Raw genomic sequence first — 17,615 nt, forward strand, 5'->3', positions numbered from 1 at the left:
ATTTATTTGTTACCTACATAATTTAATATTTATGGTTTGTATTATTTATTTGTTACCGACTTACATTATAATTATGTTGTTTGTATTATTTATTTGTTACTTATTTTCATTATAATTATTTATTTGTATTATTTATTTGTTACTTATTTTTATTGTGTAGGAACTTCAAGCACAAGCTTGGTACGCTGCCAAAACCAAAAGCAAAAATAAATCATTCAACCGGTGGGAATGTTGGAATATTGTTAAAGATTGTCCTAAATTTAGAGTTGTGTCAGTCGGTCCAGAAGTGCACATGAACAGCACCCCTCTACACTCTACACCGGATCATGTTCATGAAGATGATGCAGAAGAAGTGCCCGAAACGCCCCTCCCTGAACAAGCGTCGGGTTCAACCCGTTATCCAATTAGGCCTCAAGGTAAGAAGGCTTCAAAGAGAAAAGGGGGTGCTTCCAAGAATGATTATGCAAAGTTCATGGAAGAACTTACTCGCCAAGGTGAATTGACTTTGGCGAGGGAAATGGCGAAAGATGAGGCTGATAAGGCTAGAGAGGCAGCAAAAGCAGCAGCTGTTGAGAGAGAATTTTATGCTAATGAGAGAGAAAGAGAGCTACTTAGGCAAGAAAGGGAACATGTTAGAGAAGAAAGACGGGCTCAACAAGATCGTGAGATTATGAACATGTCTTTAGAAGGGAAGTCTCCAAATTCTAAATTTTTTTGGAAGTCAGAGAAAGCAGACGTGGTGCGAAGGAGGCGTGCAAGAGAAACGATAGCAAGCCAAGGTGGTTCTAGCACCGCAAGAGAAGATCATCCTAGCACCACAAATTGGTTAAGTGATGATGAATAGAGTACTTTTTGTAATCGGAGCCCATAATTTTCCAATCACTTTGGTTTGTAATTTATTATTTATTGTTTGTATTATTTATGTTGTTTCCAATTTCTTGAATATTTATTCAAATTAATTTACCAAATTATTTATACTAAGAATTACATAAACATAAACATAAACATAAAAAAATTACATATACTAAGAATTACATAAACATAAACATAAAAAAATTACATATACTAAGAATTACATAAACATAAACACACTAAATGAACTTAATTATCTTCAGCTTGTTTCAATGCCCACTGGTGCTCTATCAAGTCAATTTGTCGGGCATTGTGCATGTCTGGCATTTGAAATGCAGTATATCGTTGAATGAGCCTTTCATTGTAACGTCCATCTCTTTGTAATGGCTCATGTTGCACGAGCTCATCGGTGGCGTCATGAGCACAATATATACATGTTCTTGAATTGTTCATCGGGTCTGGCTCATATTCATCAACAGCTTCATAATCGTACTCATCTTCCACAATCATGTTGTGAAGAATGATGCACGTTATCATGATGGATCGAAGTGACTCTACATCAAACAATCTGGCAGCACCCCTGACGATCGCCCATCGAGCTTGGAAGATACCGAAACAACGCTCCACATCCTTCCTGCACCCCTCTTGACAGCTTGCAAAGTGTTTTTCCTTTGCACTCCGCGGACGTGGCACTGTTTTGACAAATGTTGACCATCGCGGGTAAATGCCGTCAGCTAGGTAGTATGGGCCGTCGTACATACGTCCGTTGACCTCATACGTAACTTTTGGTGCCTTTCCTTGCAGGACATCGTTGAACACTAGGGATTGGCCAAGGACGTTGATGTCATTTTGAGCTCCCGGGACCCTGAAAAAGGTGTGCCAAATCCATGTATCAAAAGATGCCACCGCCTCCAGAATGATACTTTTTGCTCCTTTTCTGTCCCCGTAAGCGCCTTGCCATGCACTTGGACAGTTTTTCCATGTCTAGTGCATACAATCAATGCTTCCAATCATCCCAGGAAAGCCACGCATCTCCGCCTTCTTCAACAGCCGCTCCAAGTCCATGTGTGTAGGTTTGCGGAGGTACTCAGTGGTGTAGATAGATTCGATTGCTCCGCAAAACCTCATCAGGGACTCAAGAATGGTTGATTTCCCCATCCTCGTTATCTCATCCACTTGGTCTGTAGATGCTCCATATGCAAGCATCCTGATGCGAGATTTATACGCACACAAATTAAACCCTCTTTTCGTCAAATTGTAGTATATGTATAAGTAGGGATCGTTCTGGACCGGGGATTAGGAGGGATTGTTAACCACTTGGATTTGACTCAAAAACGTAAAATAACAATATGAAACACTATACTAGACTCAAAGAATGCAAAGCTAAACTTTAAAACACTAAGACAAACCAAAAGACTCAAAACAACACAAACACACTCAAATCTGCCTAAAAACCACTTTCTGGGCAGATTTGAGCACAAACACAAATTTGGACGAAATTAAGTAATAACTTGACTCAAGAACGTAAAAACACAATATAAAACACTAAACTAACTCAAAGAATGTAAAACTAAACACTTAAAACATTAAAACAAACCAAAAGACTCAAACATCACCCAAAACACTCAAAACTGCCTTAAAATCACTTTCTGGGCAGTTTTGAGCACTTTGGTGAATCTGGACGAAATTGGGAAATAAAATGAATCAAAACACTTAAAAGCACAAACTAAATTGATTTCTAACTAAATTGGACATTAAAGTAAAGGGGGATTTAGATTTATACGAAAATTGAAATAACAAAACAAGTTAATAAACTAAACAGATTGTAAAACGAATTTGATGGAATGGAATGAATGGATGATAGAATGGCTAAGGGGTTCATCTCCATACATGTTATACTTGCATAATAAAATGATTTCCAATTGCATTTCAATAAACTATGATACTCAACACCCCAAGTTAACCGTGATGCACTAATTAACCTTCAAATCTTCCTAACGTTATTGAATTGGATGATGCATGCGACAATTCAAAACATTCCCCACAAGTCCTCAACATGAATGCATAGAAGAGGTACAAGCAAGAATCATTACGCTCTATGAAAATTATAAGTGTTGACGAGGCATTCGTTACTATGGATTGCATGAAACTTATGCCAAGAATTCATTTAACGCGATTGTTTATAAGCAACCTCCACTACTTGTGAATATAAGTTCATAACGATTAGGTGAAACTCACTTATATTCTAGCGTCATATTCATGCATGAAAATTAAGTGTGCACTCTCAATGAACATACATAAATAAGTTATCAATCAAACAGTTAAACGAATTGAATCCACAACTTATGAAACGCAATTAGAAGTATTCAAATCAAAATGCAAGCATAAACATATATTCGAATCACCCCCTAACCAAGGGGGGTTTAGTTCCTCATGGTACAAAACAAAGAGAATCAAAGAAACACCTAAACATTCCAACAACTCAAACTTGAATTGTATGAACGTTTAGGCCCTCTTATCATCCATTCCTCATTCGTACAAAACAAAGAGCATTGAAATTAAACATTGAAATCAAAGAAACACCTAAACATTCCAACAACTCAAACTTGAATTGTATGAACGTTTAGGCACTCTTCTCTTCCTCTTCGTTGTGGCACAAGGTCTAAGGTGAGTTTGATGGTGTGAATGGTTTGGGGAGTGGTGGAGATATGGAAGAGGAGTGGTGGAAATGGAAGGATGGTGTTTGGATTCTAAGGGAGAGCACGGCACAAGGGAGTTTGATGGTCTACATTTCTGCAATGGATGAGTGTTTATGAATGGAATGGATGGACTTTGTGAAAGGCACGGCCCCAAGGGACCAATTTCTGTTGTGAAATGAATGTGTATGAATGAGTGTGAATGAATGAGTATTTATAGGTGAAATGGGGGGAACATGACAGCTAGGTTGCATGTGCTAATGCTGGAATGGTATGGTGAGTGAATGTGCATGGCAATGAGTGTTGTTGGTGCTGAAAATGCATGTGTGTGCATGTGAAATCTGCCAAGATGCATGTGAAAATGAATGTGCACGGCATGGGATGTTTGTGGAGTGGATTGCGCATGTGGGTTGCTGGAACAAAGATGGAATGCATGTGATTAAAGGGTGGAATGAATGGAATGCAATCTGAAATGCATGTGAATTAAAACTAGAGTGATGATGATGAATGCATGTGCAAAGGAAGTGGATTTTCTGAAAATGCAAGGTGAATGTGCATGGCTGAAAATGCATGGGAAAGCATGTGAATTAAATAGATGTGGGTGGAAATGTGGCTGCAATGATGAAGTGAATGCATGTGGAATGGATGCAAAGGGAATTAGGCTCGGCAATGATGGTGTTTTTCTGTGGTGAATGGTAATGCAATGTGTTTGCATGTGAATTAAAGCTATGTGAATGATTAGGTTGAGTGTGCATGTGCTTTGACAGCTAGGATATATTGATGAATGCATGTGACTTGTTTGTGGTGAGTGATGGCAGATTGTGTGGGTGAGTGATTAGGTTGGAAATGCATGTGGAATGCATGGTTGTGTTGAATTAAAGAATGGGAATGCAATCTGAAATGCATGTGAATTATGTTGGAAAGAAGGGGAATTGGGATGGGTAGCCACGGCAATGAGAGGTTTGTGCATGTGGAGTTCTTGATTGAATGAGTAAATGCATGTGTTGGCTGATTAGAACTAGGGTGAATGGTGTGTTGGATGTGCATGTTTTGCACGGCAAAGGGGAATGGGTGATGTGTGATTGAATGATTAAAGTGCATGTGGGTTGTTTTAAAGGATGGAATGCATGTGAATATGCTGAAATGTAAAGGGGATGCACGGCATGGTTATGATGAATGTATGTGCAAAGTTGGTTTAGTGATAAGTGGTGAATGATAAGTAGTGAATGATATGTGATAAGTGATATGTGGTGTGTGATAAGTGATTGAAATGTTGGAATGTTATGCACGGCTAAGGATAAAGGAAAGGTTTAAATGTCCTAAAACTAAAGGGAACAAGGTTCCAACACTTTGGTCTTCAATTAGGTCTTCAATTTCGTCCAACACTTTGGCTCCAAGCATAAGCTATCCATCCTTAGCCCAAAAGTGCTCCAAAAGTCTCCAAAATGCATCTTTTTGCTCCTTTAGCCCTTTGGACCTACAAACACACGAAAATAGCTTAAAGTACTAAAATAACTAAAGAAACATAACGTAAATGCACGAGAACAAGCCATTTAAGTCGCATGAATATGCTCCTATCACATCCGCAAGGCAACAGTAATTTTTTGCTCAGGCAGTAGACCCATATCACCAAAAGCATCTTTCTTTTGCACAAAATAAGAATCATGGTTGCAAACAGCAATCATGATTTTGTTGAACAAATGTCGTTCCATTCTAAAACGACGTCTAAAGTATGTATCAGGGAATGCACTATTAGGAACAAAATAATCATCCAAGAGTTTCATACCTCGTCGTTGACTGCTTCTATCAAGGTTTCCGGAACGGCTGGGCCTGCAGATCTGAGCCGCAGCTTGGATGACTCGACGGGAATGTGAGGCTCTGCCCATTCTTACTTCGTCATCTCTCCTTTGACGCTCCTCATCCTCTTCCCTCTCATTTCTTACCCCCTGGTGATTGAACATTGCTTCTGATTCGTTAAACAATTCTTCCTCTTCCTGATTGAATTCCCACATCATCCTTGAGGAAGAAGAAGAAGACATTGTAAGAAAGAAACAGAAACTATGAATAATGATATAGATTTTTGTGAGTAAGGAAGCAGAAACTATGAATAATGATAAAGATCTTGAGAAAATTGGTGTGAGATTTGTGAGGATGGATGGTGGATTATATAGAGGATTCAGAAAGGATTAGGTTGTATATAATGCCACGTGGCATGCCGTCATTCGTTACAAATCTGATGGAAATCTATCCTCAAAGATTGTGAATAGATTATGACACGTGGCATGCCGTCATTCGTTAATAATATGATGGAAATCTATCCTCAAAGATTGTGAACAGATTATGACACGTGGCGCGACGTGATTGGTTAATAATCTTATCAGAAATCCATCACCAATAATTGTATTTTCAGATAATGACACGTGGCATAACGAGTACGATTAAAAAATTTATCGGAAATCCATCCCCAATAATTGTCTTTTCGGATTTTATGACAAGTGGCGTAACGACAACGATTAAAAATCTTATCCGAAATTACAAATAAAATTATTTTGTATTATTTAATAATACTTCGGATAATGACACGTGGCGCAACGAGAACGATTAAAAATCTTATCCGATATTACAATTAAAATTATTTTGTATTATTTTATAAATAAAAAAATACTAATATTTTATTGCCTATTGCCCGGGCTATTTACTGTTCATTAAGGGCAGTTACTATTCATTAGGTGGATTGAATAGTGCATTGCCAGGGGGAGGGCTCCAACGCTGGAGTTGCTCTAAGGGAGTTTCACGTAATAGTTATTCACTTATATTCACAAGTAGTGGAAGTCATTAGTCATGATTGTGTTAAGTGAATCCTTGGCAGGAGTCTCATGTGTTGCATAGTGATGAATGCCTTGTCAATGCTTATGATTTTCATAGAACTTAATGACTTTTGATATGTATATCTATCATGCGTTTCATATAGGGAAATTGAGAAAGATAATTTGGTTGTAATGCGTATTCATTCAATTCAATGAAATAAGGGAAGTCTGATGGTTGGTTGTGCGATGCAATTAACTTGGGGCATTATCATTCATGCTTTATTGGAAAAGCAACTGGAAATCAATTTGTATGCAAGTGTGTCATGTGTGGAGAAGGACCCTCTAGCTAGCTTATCACCCATATTTTTCCTCAATTCCGTCCAAGTTGTTTAGAGTCTTTACAATCTGCTTGTTTTTACCTTAATTTCGTCCAAAGTCCAATCCCCCTTTACTTGGTTGTGTCTTTTAGTTAGAATCTGTCCAAATTTATGTTTTTAAGTGTTTTAAGTCAAAGTTAAAAGTAATTTTCGTCCAAATCATCCTTTAGTGTCTAGTTTGAGTCTATTTGATTATTTTGTGTTGTTTTGAGTCTTTTTCGTTTGTTTTGAGTCATATAAGTATAGTTTTCTATTTTTAAGTTTAGTTTAGTGTTTTAGAGTCTAATTTGAGTAGATTAGCATCCCTTCTAATCCCCGGCCTAAAACGATCCCTACTTTCATATACTACAATCATAGGATTTTAATTTGAGTGTTAGAATATTTCACATCAAATTTTGGCGCCATTGCCGGGGATTAGTAAAATTGCTAATCCCTCTAATAGTTATTTTGTTAGATAACCCATGAATTAGTTTGGGTGGGAGTAGGAAAAATGAAAGTATCATATTTCATGTTATAGTTTTAAAGATAAGCACCAAGTGCTTTAATAAAGTCCCCAATTAACTCTGACTTAGGGTCTGCTTGTCTGTTATTTGTACAAGCAATGTTTGACGATTTTTCCTACTTATAGATAAGGAAGAGAAGGACAAGGTGATTGCGAAACAAATTGACGAACACCGTGGGAGTTGAACATCAACAAAATTGTCTTGAGGTAGGGGAGTTTAACTATAAAAATATTTGGATTTTTCATTTTTCCTTATAAAGGATTGTTGGCATTTTATGTGACATCGCACATCGCCCAAGGGAGTGATCCTTATATGTATATTCTCATTCTTACCTAGCATGAGGCCTTTTGGGAGCTCACTGGCTTCGGGTTTCGTAGGAACTCCGAAGTTAAGCGAGAAAGGGGCTAGAGCAATCCCATGATGGGTGACCCACTGGGAAGTTGCTCGTGAGTTCCCAAAAACAAAACCGTGAGGGAATGGTAAGCCCAAAGCGAACAATATCGTGCTACGGTGGTGGAGCGGGCCCGGGAAGTGGTCCGTCCCGGGCCGTGATGTGACAAATTGGTATCAGAGCCTAACCCTGGCCCCGTGTGTGCCGACAAGGACGTCGGGCCCCTAAGGGGGGTGGATTGTGACATCCCACATCGCCCAGGGGAGTGATCCTTATATGTATATTCCCATCCTTACCTAGCATGAGGCCTTTTGGGAGCTCACTGGCTTCGGGTTCCGTAGGAACTTCGAAGTTAAGCGAGAAGGGGGCTAGAGCAATCCCATGAAGGGTGACCCACTGGGAAGTTGCTCGTGAGTTCCCAAAAACAAAACCGTGAAGGAATGGTAAACCCAAAGCGGACAATATCGTGCTACGGTGGTGGAGTGGGCCCGGGAAGTGGTCTGCCCCGGGCCAGGATGTGACATTTTAGCTCTATTTCAACCTTACTTCAAATGTTTTACATTTACGATTATATGAAAGAAGTGAAGAAAATGTTTCTCTATAGTTTGATTCTAATGATTTTAATTTTCTTTCTACAACTTTGGTGAGTTTAAAGTAATTGCAAAGGTTTTTCAAGATCGCGTTTTTAACATGCATGCCTTCTATTTTACTTATTATGAGGTTTTAAAGCATGTTGAGATGAATGTTTAATTGTGAAAGTAGATGAAAAGTAGTATAATACATGTGCAATTAAGAATGTTGAGAAATGTATGAATGGACACAATGACCCGTGAAATTGTTTGATTATGGCATAATGACCCAATGTTTCCCAAGGAAAGCTCCATGTGTGGGCTGCAAGAATGTGATAAATATGTGTGATATGTATATTGGCCAGGTATATTACGATTCTTTCCAATCTGCTAATCAGCTTTATTTCCAAAGTGACTTAGTACTGCTAAAGTTGTTTTTTTTTTATTTTTTTATTTTATAAGAAAACAGCATCATGCTTGTTTTAGATTTAAATTTTCATATGCTTCTAGAACTTGAAAATCCATGAAATTTTAACACAAGTTAGTTTTAGATGTCTACTTTGGATCTGGAAATTTTCATACTTTTTGCTTAGACGATTTATTTTTGGTGAATTTTACAGTACAGGTTGTTTCTGCAGTTTGTATACAACAAGAAGTCTTTAACTTTGTTTCTTAAAATTACCTTTGTAGTTTGGTTTTATATATTTGTTGACTTTAAATTTTCATTGACATAATCTTAAGCTAATATTTATTTTACATCCTTAAACAACCACTTTGTTCTATTTATTTCTCTTAATCTCACACCTCGAGTTTTGGGGTGTGACAATTTTATGTCTTAAGCATTAAACATACTAACAAAATGAAGGAGGATCTTTGGAACAAAAATATGTAAAAGAAAAATGAAAAAGAAGAATAAAATAAGATTATAAATGTATTCACAAGGGGATAGAGGGCTGGTTTGGTATTGCTGTGCTTTGAAAAAAAACTGATTCTGCTGTGCTGTGAGAATAAGCAGCTGTGAAATAAAGCAGCAGAATGTTTGGTAAACGTTTTTATAAAAGTGCTTTTGAAAAAAAAAAACCAGTATTATAGTGTTTGGTAAACTTTTATGAAAAATAGATGTGAAAAAAAGTCAGTTTTTCAAAGCTGTGTTTTGCAGCTTCTTGTTTTTGGCTTTTTTTCACCCAAAACTGTGAAAAAAAGCTGAAGCTGAATGTTTACCAAACACAAAAACAGCTCCCAACTTTTTTTTATACCAGCTTTTTTCAGAATCACCTCAGTACCAAACCAGGCCAGAGAGAATTTGGCTCACATGGACAACTACTTTTCATGTAGGACCCATTGCTTTTTGGGTTGGATGTAGCATAATTTTTAGCTACACAAGTAAAGAATCTACTAGCCCAAGTGGTGGATCCAGTCACATTTTTTGGCCCATTGGGATAAATTTCTCACTAGGACTTCATATGTAATAGTATGAAATATAAATCCCCTATTGAAGATACCCTGAACTAGATCAATTTCAAGAATCATTTGAGAAAAACCGATTAAGTGTTTTTTTTAACAAACGATATTTGCACTAAATGAGAAGGGTTTGAGCTTAACCTTAGAATGTGCTTGCAATTATGTGATTCAAATTCTCTTTTGAAGAGAATTGACAAGTGAAGACAAACATCACTAAATCGTAATATTAAGTGGCAACATTATAGTTATATTTGATAAAAAACTTGTAACAAGTAATATTTGCGAGAGAGGATTTGACGAGGATCCTTAAATCACATTTGTTTATCATATATCGTACGATAAAAAATCATTGTAAATTTTTTTTTATTTAAAATTGAATATAAACAGTACCTGATGAAAACTAACTGCACAATGCACGATGAATAAATATGATCAAAGATCTTAGCTAAATCGGATCCTCTCTCGATATTTGCAACCGAAACCAATGGGGTAACCCTAGTACATTCCTCCACGAAAGGATTTTGGTTTCTGAAAGCAACCAAAACGACGCCGTTGCGGGAATTCAATACCCCAAAAAGAAACAGGTGGGCGCGGGGCGTGCGAAAAAATACCCCTTCAATTCGATCGACGCGCGCGACAGGGCGTGAAAAATGTCATAACGCATTCTCACGGTCTTCTTCCTCTCTCTCTCTCTCTCTCTCTCTCTCTCTCTCTAATCCTAGACTTCTAGAGAGAGAAAGTCCTCACACTTTCCACTTCTATCCCTCCCCATCCCTCCAATTCCCATCCCTGCCCCCACCCGCTTCTCAAGTTTAGCTGACTCCCTCTCTCCAAGACTTAGGTTTGGTCAAGGCCTCGTACGGCCCCAATTTTTCTTTCTTTTTAGGGATTTTTTAGGTCTGATTTAGGGCTAGGGTTTCTCCGTGAGAGATCGTTTCGAGTTTTGGGGATGGCGATGGAGCCGCGGGTCGGCGGCAGGTTTCGACTTGGCCGGAAGATCGGTAGCGGATCTTTCGGAGAGATCTACCTAGGTTTTTTATCTTTACCTTTTCGGTGATGATTTTTGTTAGTTTTTATTTTTTTCAATGTTATTTCTTTTTTATTTTATTTTTCTGTTATTATTTTCAGGTACTAATATTCAGACAAATGAGGAGGTTGCGATTAAGCTTGTAAGTTCTGTTTTAATTCACTTATTTTCTTGGAATTATTAATTTTTTTTCCGCATTGAGAAATTATCAGTTTTTTCTTGGATATTTATGCTTTTATGTAATAATCTTTTTGCCAAATTGACTTCAAAACTGTGATCAATTTGTAGTTGTGTCATTGCTTGCTGAAGTGATGATCATGCTGTATAGAAACAGACTATGTTTGGATGAGTGTTTAGAAGTGTAAATTTGGGCTCGTTTTAATGCTCAAATGTGACTTTGGCGGGTTTTAAATTGTGTTTCGCTGTTGTAAACTTAAGGGGGGCATTATGATTGTCGCATGATGTTCACAGTTGAAACTGAACCTAGTTTGCTTTATGATCTTTGGATTTGTACTTGTCGACCCATCTTCCACGTTGTGGGTGGTTGAAATCAGGTGATATTGGGCAATGAAAATTTGAAAAAGCAGAATGTGATTTTGTATGGTTGAGCTTAGTTTGGGCACGTCAGTTCACTGTATTGGGTGCCCCAAGTGGAGTAGTCCGTTCGATACTTTGGTGTCAAGACACTATAGAAGTAGATATTGGAATGTCTAAACTTAGCTATTGACAGGTTGCTAGGTTACAATCAAGTGGCTCTAGTGAACCTGAACTTTCTAATGCTTCAACTGTCCCCTGTGGATTACGATAGTTTCATCCACATTTCTTTTTTTTCTTCTCTTTAGCAAGTCTTTGTGACTGTAAAATTGCCTGCTCTTTGATCCCTTGAACTTTGTTGTGAGGATAAACGTTAAGAAGTCTGGTTGTGTGCATATTTGGATGAATATGCTGTTTTATATATATATATATATATATATATATATATAATATTATTAAATTCAATGTACTTCTTTTTCTCAGGAAAATGTCAAAACGAAGCATCCACAATTGTTGTATGAATCAAAGCTGTATAAAATACTACAGGGAGGAAGTAATGGCCTTTACCATTATCCATGTTGCTTTTTAATATTTTGTAAGGTCCAGTATGTATCTTTCTGAACTGGCTGCTATATACAATTTTCGCAGCTGGAGTTCCAAACGTGAGATGGTATGGCACTGAAGGAGACTATAATGTTCTTGTGATGGATTTACTGGGACCTAGTCTTGAGGATTTGTTCAACTTTTGCAGTAGGAAATTATCTCTTAAGACTGTTCTCATGCTTGCAGATCAAATGGTAGGATTTTTTTTTTTTTTTTGCACAAATGCATATTCTTCTAAAATCTAATCTTCCTTACAGCTTGATCATCCTAGTCTTGAAATTTGTGTTAGATCAATCGAGTGGAGTTTGTTCATTCCAAGTCCTTTCTACACCGTGATATTAAACCAGACAATTTCCTAATGGGTTTGGGTCGACGAGCAAATCAGGTTTTTGGAACTTGCTATTTAAATTTGTTTTTCTTTCTTAAGATGTGTTCTATGTAACTCACTATTAAATCTCTTCTTTCATGTAGATTTACATCATTGACTTCGGTCTCGCTAAGAAGTATAGAGACACTTCGACTCATCAGCATATTCCTTATAGGTTGGTTTGTTTGGATTATTTAATAAATGACTCTTTGTTTATATTAATTAGTTACATAGCTCACCTCAAATATGAAATGCTGTAAGTTCTGTTTGTCTTGTTGCTATTTTTAATAGTAAAATGTGTTTTCAGATGTACGGCCAATTCTTTAAGTGGTTGGTCTTTTTTGTGTCTGTTTGTTTTAAACTCTTGCTGCAATTGATGTCCAGTGTACCATCGATGGATAATCACTTTGAAGTAGCACCATTAATAGAATAATTTAGGTGCATGGACTGTGTTCTAAAATCTTTTATTTTTGTCTGGTTAAGTTTTGATCTGGTCTAGAGCAGGTTTCATCAACCATCTTGTATCTAATGATTATTGATGTTTAGTTCCATTCAAGGGGATGGAGGGCTGGAGTTCGTCAGTATCTAGACCACAAATAAATTATTAAGGAAGAAAATCGCACAATATTGTTTGCATGCAATTTATTCTTTATATGGAAATCAATTTTTCCTTTCATTTTGGGAGCTGCCCCAGTTCCCAGTTCAAGACTGTTTTGACAATTCATGTCTTTCTTAGCTTTTCTATGTATTGTTAATTTGGTTTTTGTTTAACTACAGAGAAAATAAGAATTTGACTGGTACTGCAAGATATGCAAGCATGAATACTCACCTTGGCATTGGTAAGCAAGCTCTCTCACTCTCTTAACTTTTTCTCTTCCTTGTTCCCGCCTTTCATGTGCTGATCATGTTAATTTTATGCTGTGTAGAACAAAGCCGCAGGGATGATTTAGAATCACTTGGATATGTGCTCATGTACTTTCTAAGAGGAAGGTAATTGTTGTGCCTGCCATTGTTACGTATGTGTATATATTTAATTGGGTATTTATCACAAATGATCCTTGAAAATGACCAAACTCATCATTTTGGTCCCTCAATGTCAAAATCATTCAATGTCGTTCCTAAAATCGGCTGTCCCAAATTAATTTGGTCCTGTTACTATTCCTTCAAAACTTTTGTTAATATGCCCATGTGACATAAATGGGACCCATTGACACAATAATATGGTGCCACATGGTATTTTACAAAAACTACACTTTAAAAGAAAAATCTTTTAAATCAAAATTATATAAGAATAAAATAATAATTTTTTTTTTTTAAAAGCATAATATCGTCTCCTTCTGCGGCATATCCTTGTCATACTTTGACGTTTCTCGAACCTAGGCACCAACTGCTGCCAGCCACCTCTTCTTCTAGATTTGGGCCGCTAGTACCATCTCTTCGTCGAGCTGCCCATCCTTATTAATCCCCTGACTCCTCCGTCCCTGTCTATTCATATGCCCATCCCTTCCCGTCAAATTGCCGCCGCGAGCATCTAATCAGCCGGATCCACCCTTCCTCGTCAACTCTCCTCCCCATGGAACTGCTACACCGAGACCCTTTCCCTCTTCTCCTCATCGATCTGCTCAAACACAAATGCTCTCCCAATAGATATGTAAGTATTTGAATCATCTGATAAAGGTCGCAGCTCCTCTAGGGTTAGAAAGCACACTTCTTTTCTCCTTCCTTGTTCAGCGTCTGCATCTGCGCATGCTTCAATTTAGCAGTGGGCTAATCATGCAGCCTGTTGTCTTCGTCGACCATTTTCCCCAAGATTGAATCTTTCTGAGTTCTTGGTTTTTATTTAGTTTATTTTTCTTTTCCCTTTATATTTAGTTTTAATAAGTTACAGAACTTTAAAGACTCTTTTTTGTACTAACCATGTGACATCGTATTATTGGACTTGTAGACCCTACATGTGTGCCACATCAGTATAATTGACAGAATGCTTAAAGGAACAAATTGATTTGGGACAACCAATATCATGGACAACATTGATTTATTTTGAAATTGAGGGACCAAAATGAGGAGTTAGACCAATTTCAGGGACCATTTGTGATAAAAAGCCTATATAATTTCTCAAGTTCTATTATTTTATGACTTTTTTCCCCCTTCTTTAGTCTTCCTTGGCAGGGATTGAAAGCAGGAACGAAAAAGCAAAAGTATGAGAAGATCAGTGAAAAGAAAGTGTCAACTTCGATCGAGGTAAGCTGAAATCTATTGATAACAATTCTTTGTTAATTTTTGTATAAAGACATAAGATTATATATAATAATTCAGTAGAAATATTGACTGCTTTTCTCTTGATTCTTTCATAGGCATTATGCCGTGGGTATCCCACAGAGTTTGCGTCGTACTTCCATTACTGTAGGTCTCTGCGATTTGATGATAAACCAGATTATGCTTATCTGAAGAGACTCTTTCGTGATCTTTTTATTCGGGAAGGTTTGAAATCTTTCTTTGATAGGTTACTGGAAGCAGCTCTAGTGATGTTAGCGTCGTTAGACTTGCCTACTGACATGGTTATCTTCTTTCTTCAGGTTTTCAGTTTGATTATGTCTTTGATTGGACTATCTTGAAATATCAGCAGTCACAGATTGCCACACCTCCTACTCGACCTCTTGTAAGTGATGTAGTGGTACGTTTTCAGTGCATTTTAGTGCATACATTTATCTGACATTACATAATATGTAATAGGGTCCTAATGCTGGACCGAGCTCTGGCTTGCCTCCCATTGTTGCAAATGCTGGAAGACAATCTGGTAATTCTGCCATTCTTTTCATTTTCTACATAACAGCTCCATTTACACGTCAAAACTCTGTTTCATGTCTCCCTGTTTACTTAGTGCCTTGGAAAGTGCACTCACAAACTTTTTTGCTGCATCATGCGGGTTACTTTATATGGCTGCTTGAAGTGTTCTCCGTATCTTCTTGAAGAGCGGCTTATTATATTTTATTCTAGTAATTGTATGTCTTTCTCTTCAAGTAGCTCAAGTGTTAGTTATTCATCTTCTTGTTCTTAACTTTTCTGTAGGTGGTGAGGAAGGTAGACCAACTGGTTGGTCGTCGTCAGATCCTTCTCGTAGGAGAAACTCTGGACCACTTGTAAATTCTGGAAACCTGTCCAGACAAAAAAGTCCTGCAAATGATCCATCTCTTTCTAAAGACACAATGGTAAAACATTTCTGTTTGTATCATGATTCATTTAAGTTTCATCCTGTTTTGGTTGTTTTTTGATTTACCAGTTTGACAAGTTCATCTCAGTTCTACAGCTAGTTTGTTTTATTCATTGCTATTTGGGTTTGTACCGTCTTGGATTAATTTATTCCATTCATTTTGCTTTGATCATGCAGTTACCAAGTTCTAATTTCATGCGGTCAAGTGGATCATCGAGGAGGGCTGCAGTCTCTAGCAGTCGGGATGCTGTGTTTGCTAGCAGTGAAACTGATCCCTCTCGCCTTCAAACCACAGAAATAAGTCCTGGAACACTAGGTAAAATTTCTAGTGGCCAAAGAAGTTCACCGGTTGTGCCTTCAGATAGCAACCGTACTTCTTCAGGAAGAAATATTTCAAACACAAAGAACTTAGAGTCCACTCTCAAGGGTATTGAGAGCCTGCATTTTAATAATGATGATAGAGTACAGTATTAACAGCAGCCTCTCTCAATTTCCGGTACACTGTAAATTTTAAAAACCGTATACATTTGTCGGTGGAATTTGTTTTCAAAGTGTAGTATGTTTGAGGAAAGCTGCAACTTTTGGGGGCCGTCTCTCGAAAGCAGTTTGCAATAAAGACGCAATACAGAAGTGGAAATTGGATGCCCCGGAAACCTACCAGGTAAAAAGGCCTCTGTCAATACAGTTCAAGTTGGGTCGCCCTGGTTTCACCTTCTAAAATACCTTTGTTTCCAAGTAACTTGATGTTATCATGTATGTTTGTGCTTTTCATCAAACATTACGTGTGCCTCGAATGCAGAGAGACACTGTAAAACTGTAAGTACACCAATGTTTTGATTTGTTGATGCATACTATGATAATGTAATCCTCCTTGTTATAAATAGTTAAAGTACCGAGGGTTAAGACGTACGAGTTGATGTTACGTATATTTTCGGGGCAATGTGTGTCAATATTTACTTGTATGGAAATTTATTACAGAAGATTGTATCGATTTCTTGTCTTGGGTGTTTTCTCTAACTAAAATTATAGATTTGAGTTGCCAACCATCCCACGCTTGGCCACTTTGCTGGGAAATTGCAATTTCCCAGGCCTTGCTGCCCGCGTTTAGCGTGTTTCTTGAGCGCGCCCTACCTGCCAACCAACTATAGCCAAGAGAGGCCGGCTCACCGCGTGCACTGTTGAAATTTTACGAGGCTCGCTGTGCGTTCTGTCCATACTTTGTGAGGCTCATTTAAAATATGTTGACATTTTGCACGGCTTACTGCACGCCATGTGATGATGGCGAGGGTCGCTACACATGCTACCGTCCAACCAAACCTAAGAACCCTAGCTCACAATCTAGACATGCTTTCTAACAGTTTCTCGACAGCAACTCTTCTCTTGACACCAAAACTCGACACCATGAATTTCAAACATCAAATCTTGGCAGCCACCCATGTCATTGACATGTTCTCTCGACAACAAGCTTTCCATGACATCCAGATCCAACCCTAGCCACCCCTTGTAGCCTTCACAATAGAACTTACCATTGCCTTTCCTTTGCTATCGTGACATGATTTCAAGGCATCGCACCTTCTTGTGGCCATGTCACTTGGTACCCCAACAAAAGAGTTCGACACCAACCTTCTTTGTCGGAGGTTATCTCAACGACCTTCATTTGTTCCTCCTAATTATCGGAACTGATTACGAACATCTCTTTCCAAGACCACTCCATCTGATCTTCCATGCCTTGATCTTCTTCGCTTGGCCCGTCTAAGTCACCACCTTGGATTCCTTGTGAAACATCCAAGTAACCGCCTTGGACTTCCAAAGTTGCTGCCCTCCTCATTGCAACATTCTTCTCAATACCAGCTAAGGCCTCGCGACCGCACTCTTCTTCCAAGTCATTGTTGCACCTTGAATAATTAGCACCCTTTCTACACCACTAGCCTCCACATTTTCTGATATATTTTCAACTTAATATTGCACAATCCTCGCAAGGTTTTCTTGGACTTCCGCATCATCACTAGAATCTTCGGTCGAAGTTGGGATACTTACCTCGAAATCCCATTCAGAATTCTTGTCCAGGTTCATGGCAGAGCATCCAACCCTCTGTTCCTCTGCTCATCCTTAGCCACCATGTTAGCAAGGGTTGTCTTGTATGCCCATTCAAAGTCGTAGGAATTCAAGACATCCATGTACTGATCAAAGTCCCACCAATTTGTTCACTCGAATAAA

General features: G+C 38.0%; 1 protein-coding gene across 1 annotated transcript; it reads left to right on the plus strand.

Moving 5' to 3' along the window:
- The first annotated feature begins 10,345 nt into the window (after window positions 1–10,345).
- On the plus strand, window positions 10,346–16,396 carry LOC137707565 (casein kinase 1-like protein 2). Its single transcript, XM_068446462.1, has 14 exons — window positions 10,346–10,687; window positions 10,785–10,825; window positions 11,701–11,770; window positions 11,866–12,014; window positions 12,110–12,205; window positions 12,292–12,362; window positions 12,965–13,026; window positions 13,114–13,177; window positions 14,344–14,428; window positions 14,542–14,668; window positions 14,764–14,846; window positions 14,921–14,984; window positions 15,257–15,396; window positions 15,576–16,396. The coding sequence occupies exons 1-14, from the start codon at window positions 10,606–10,608 to the stop codon at window positions 15,870–15,872; spliced, it is 1,431 nt and encodes a 476-aa protein (XP_068302563.1). The 5' UTR covers window positions 10,346–10,605; the 3' UTR covers window positions 15,873–16,396.
- The last annotated feature ends 1,219 nt before the right edge of the window (window positions 16,397–17,615 follow it).

Source organism: Pyrus communis, chromosome 11 (assembly GCF_963583255.1).
Source record: "Pyrus communis chromosome 11, drPyrComm1.1, whole genome shotgun sequence".
Taxonomy (NCBI): Eukaryota; Viridiplantae; Streptophyta; class Magnoliopsida; order Rosales; family Rosaceae; genus Pyrus; species Pyrus communis.

What these genes read in the sequence shown, in the direction of transcription:
- LOC137707565 (XM_068446462.1), top strand. Translation starts at nt 10,606, where the DNA reads ATGGCGATGGAGCCGCGGGTCGGCGGCAGGTTTCGACTTGGCCGGAAG. An exon ending in TAAAATACTACAGGGAGGAA is followed by an intron (nt 11,771 to 11,865) that starts GTAATGGCCTTT and finishes CAATTTTCGCAG; the next exon opens with CTGGAGTTCCAAACGTGAGA. An exon ending in AAGTGTCAACTTCGATCGAG is followed by an intron (nt 14,429 to 14,541) that starts GTAAGCTGAAAT and finishes ATTCTTTCATAG; the next exon opens with GCATTATGCCGTGGGTATCC.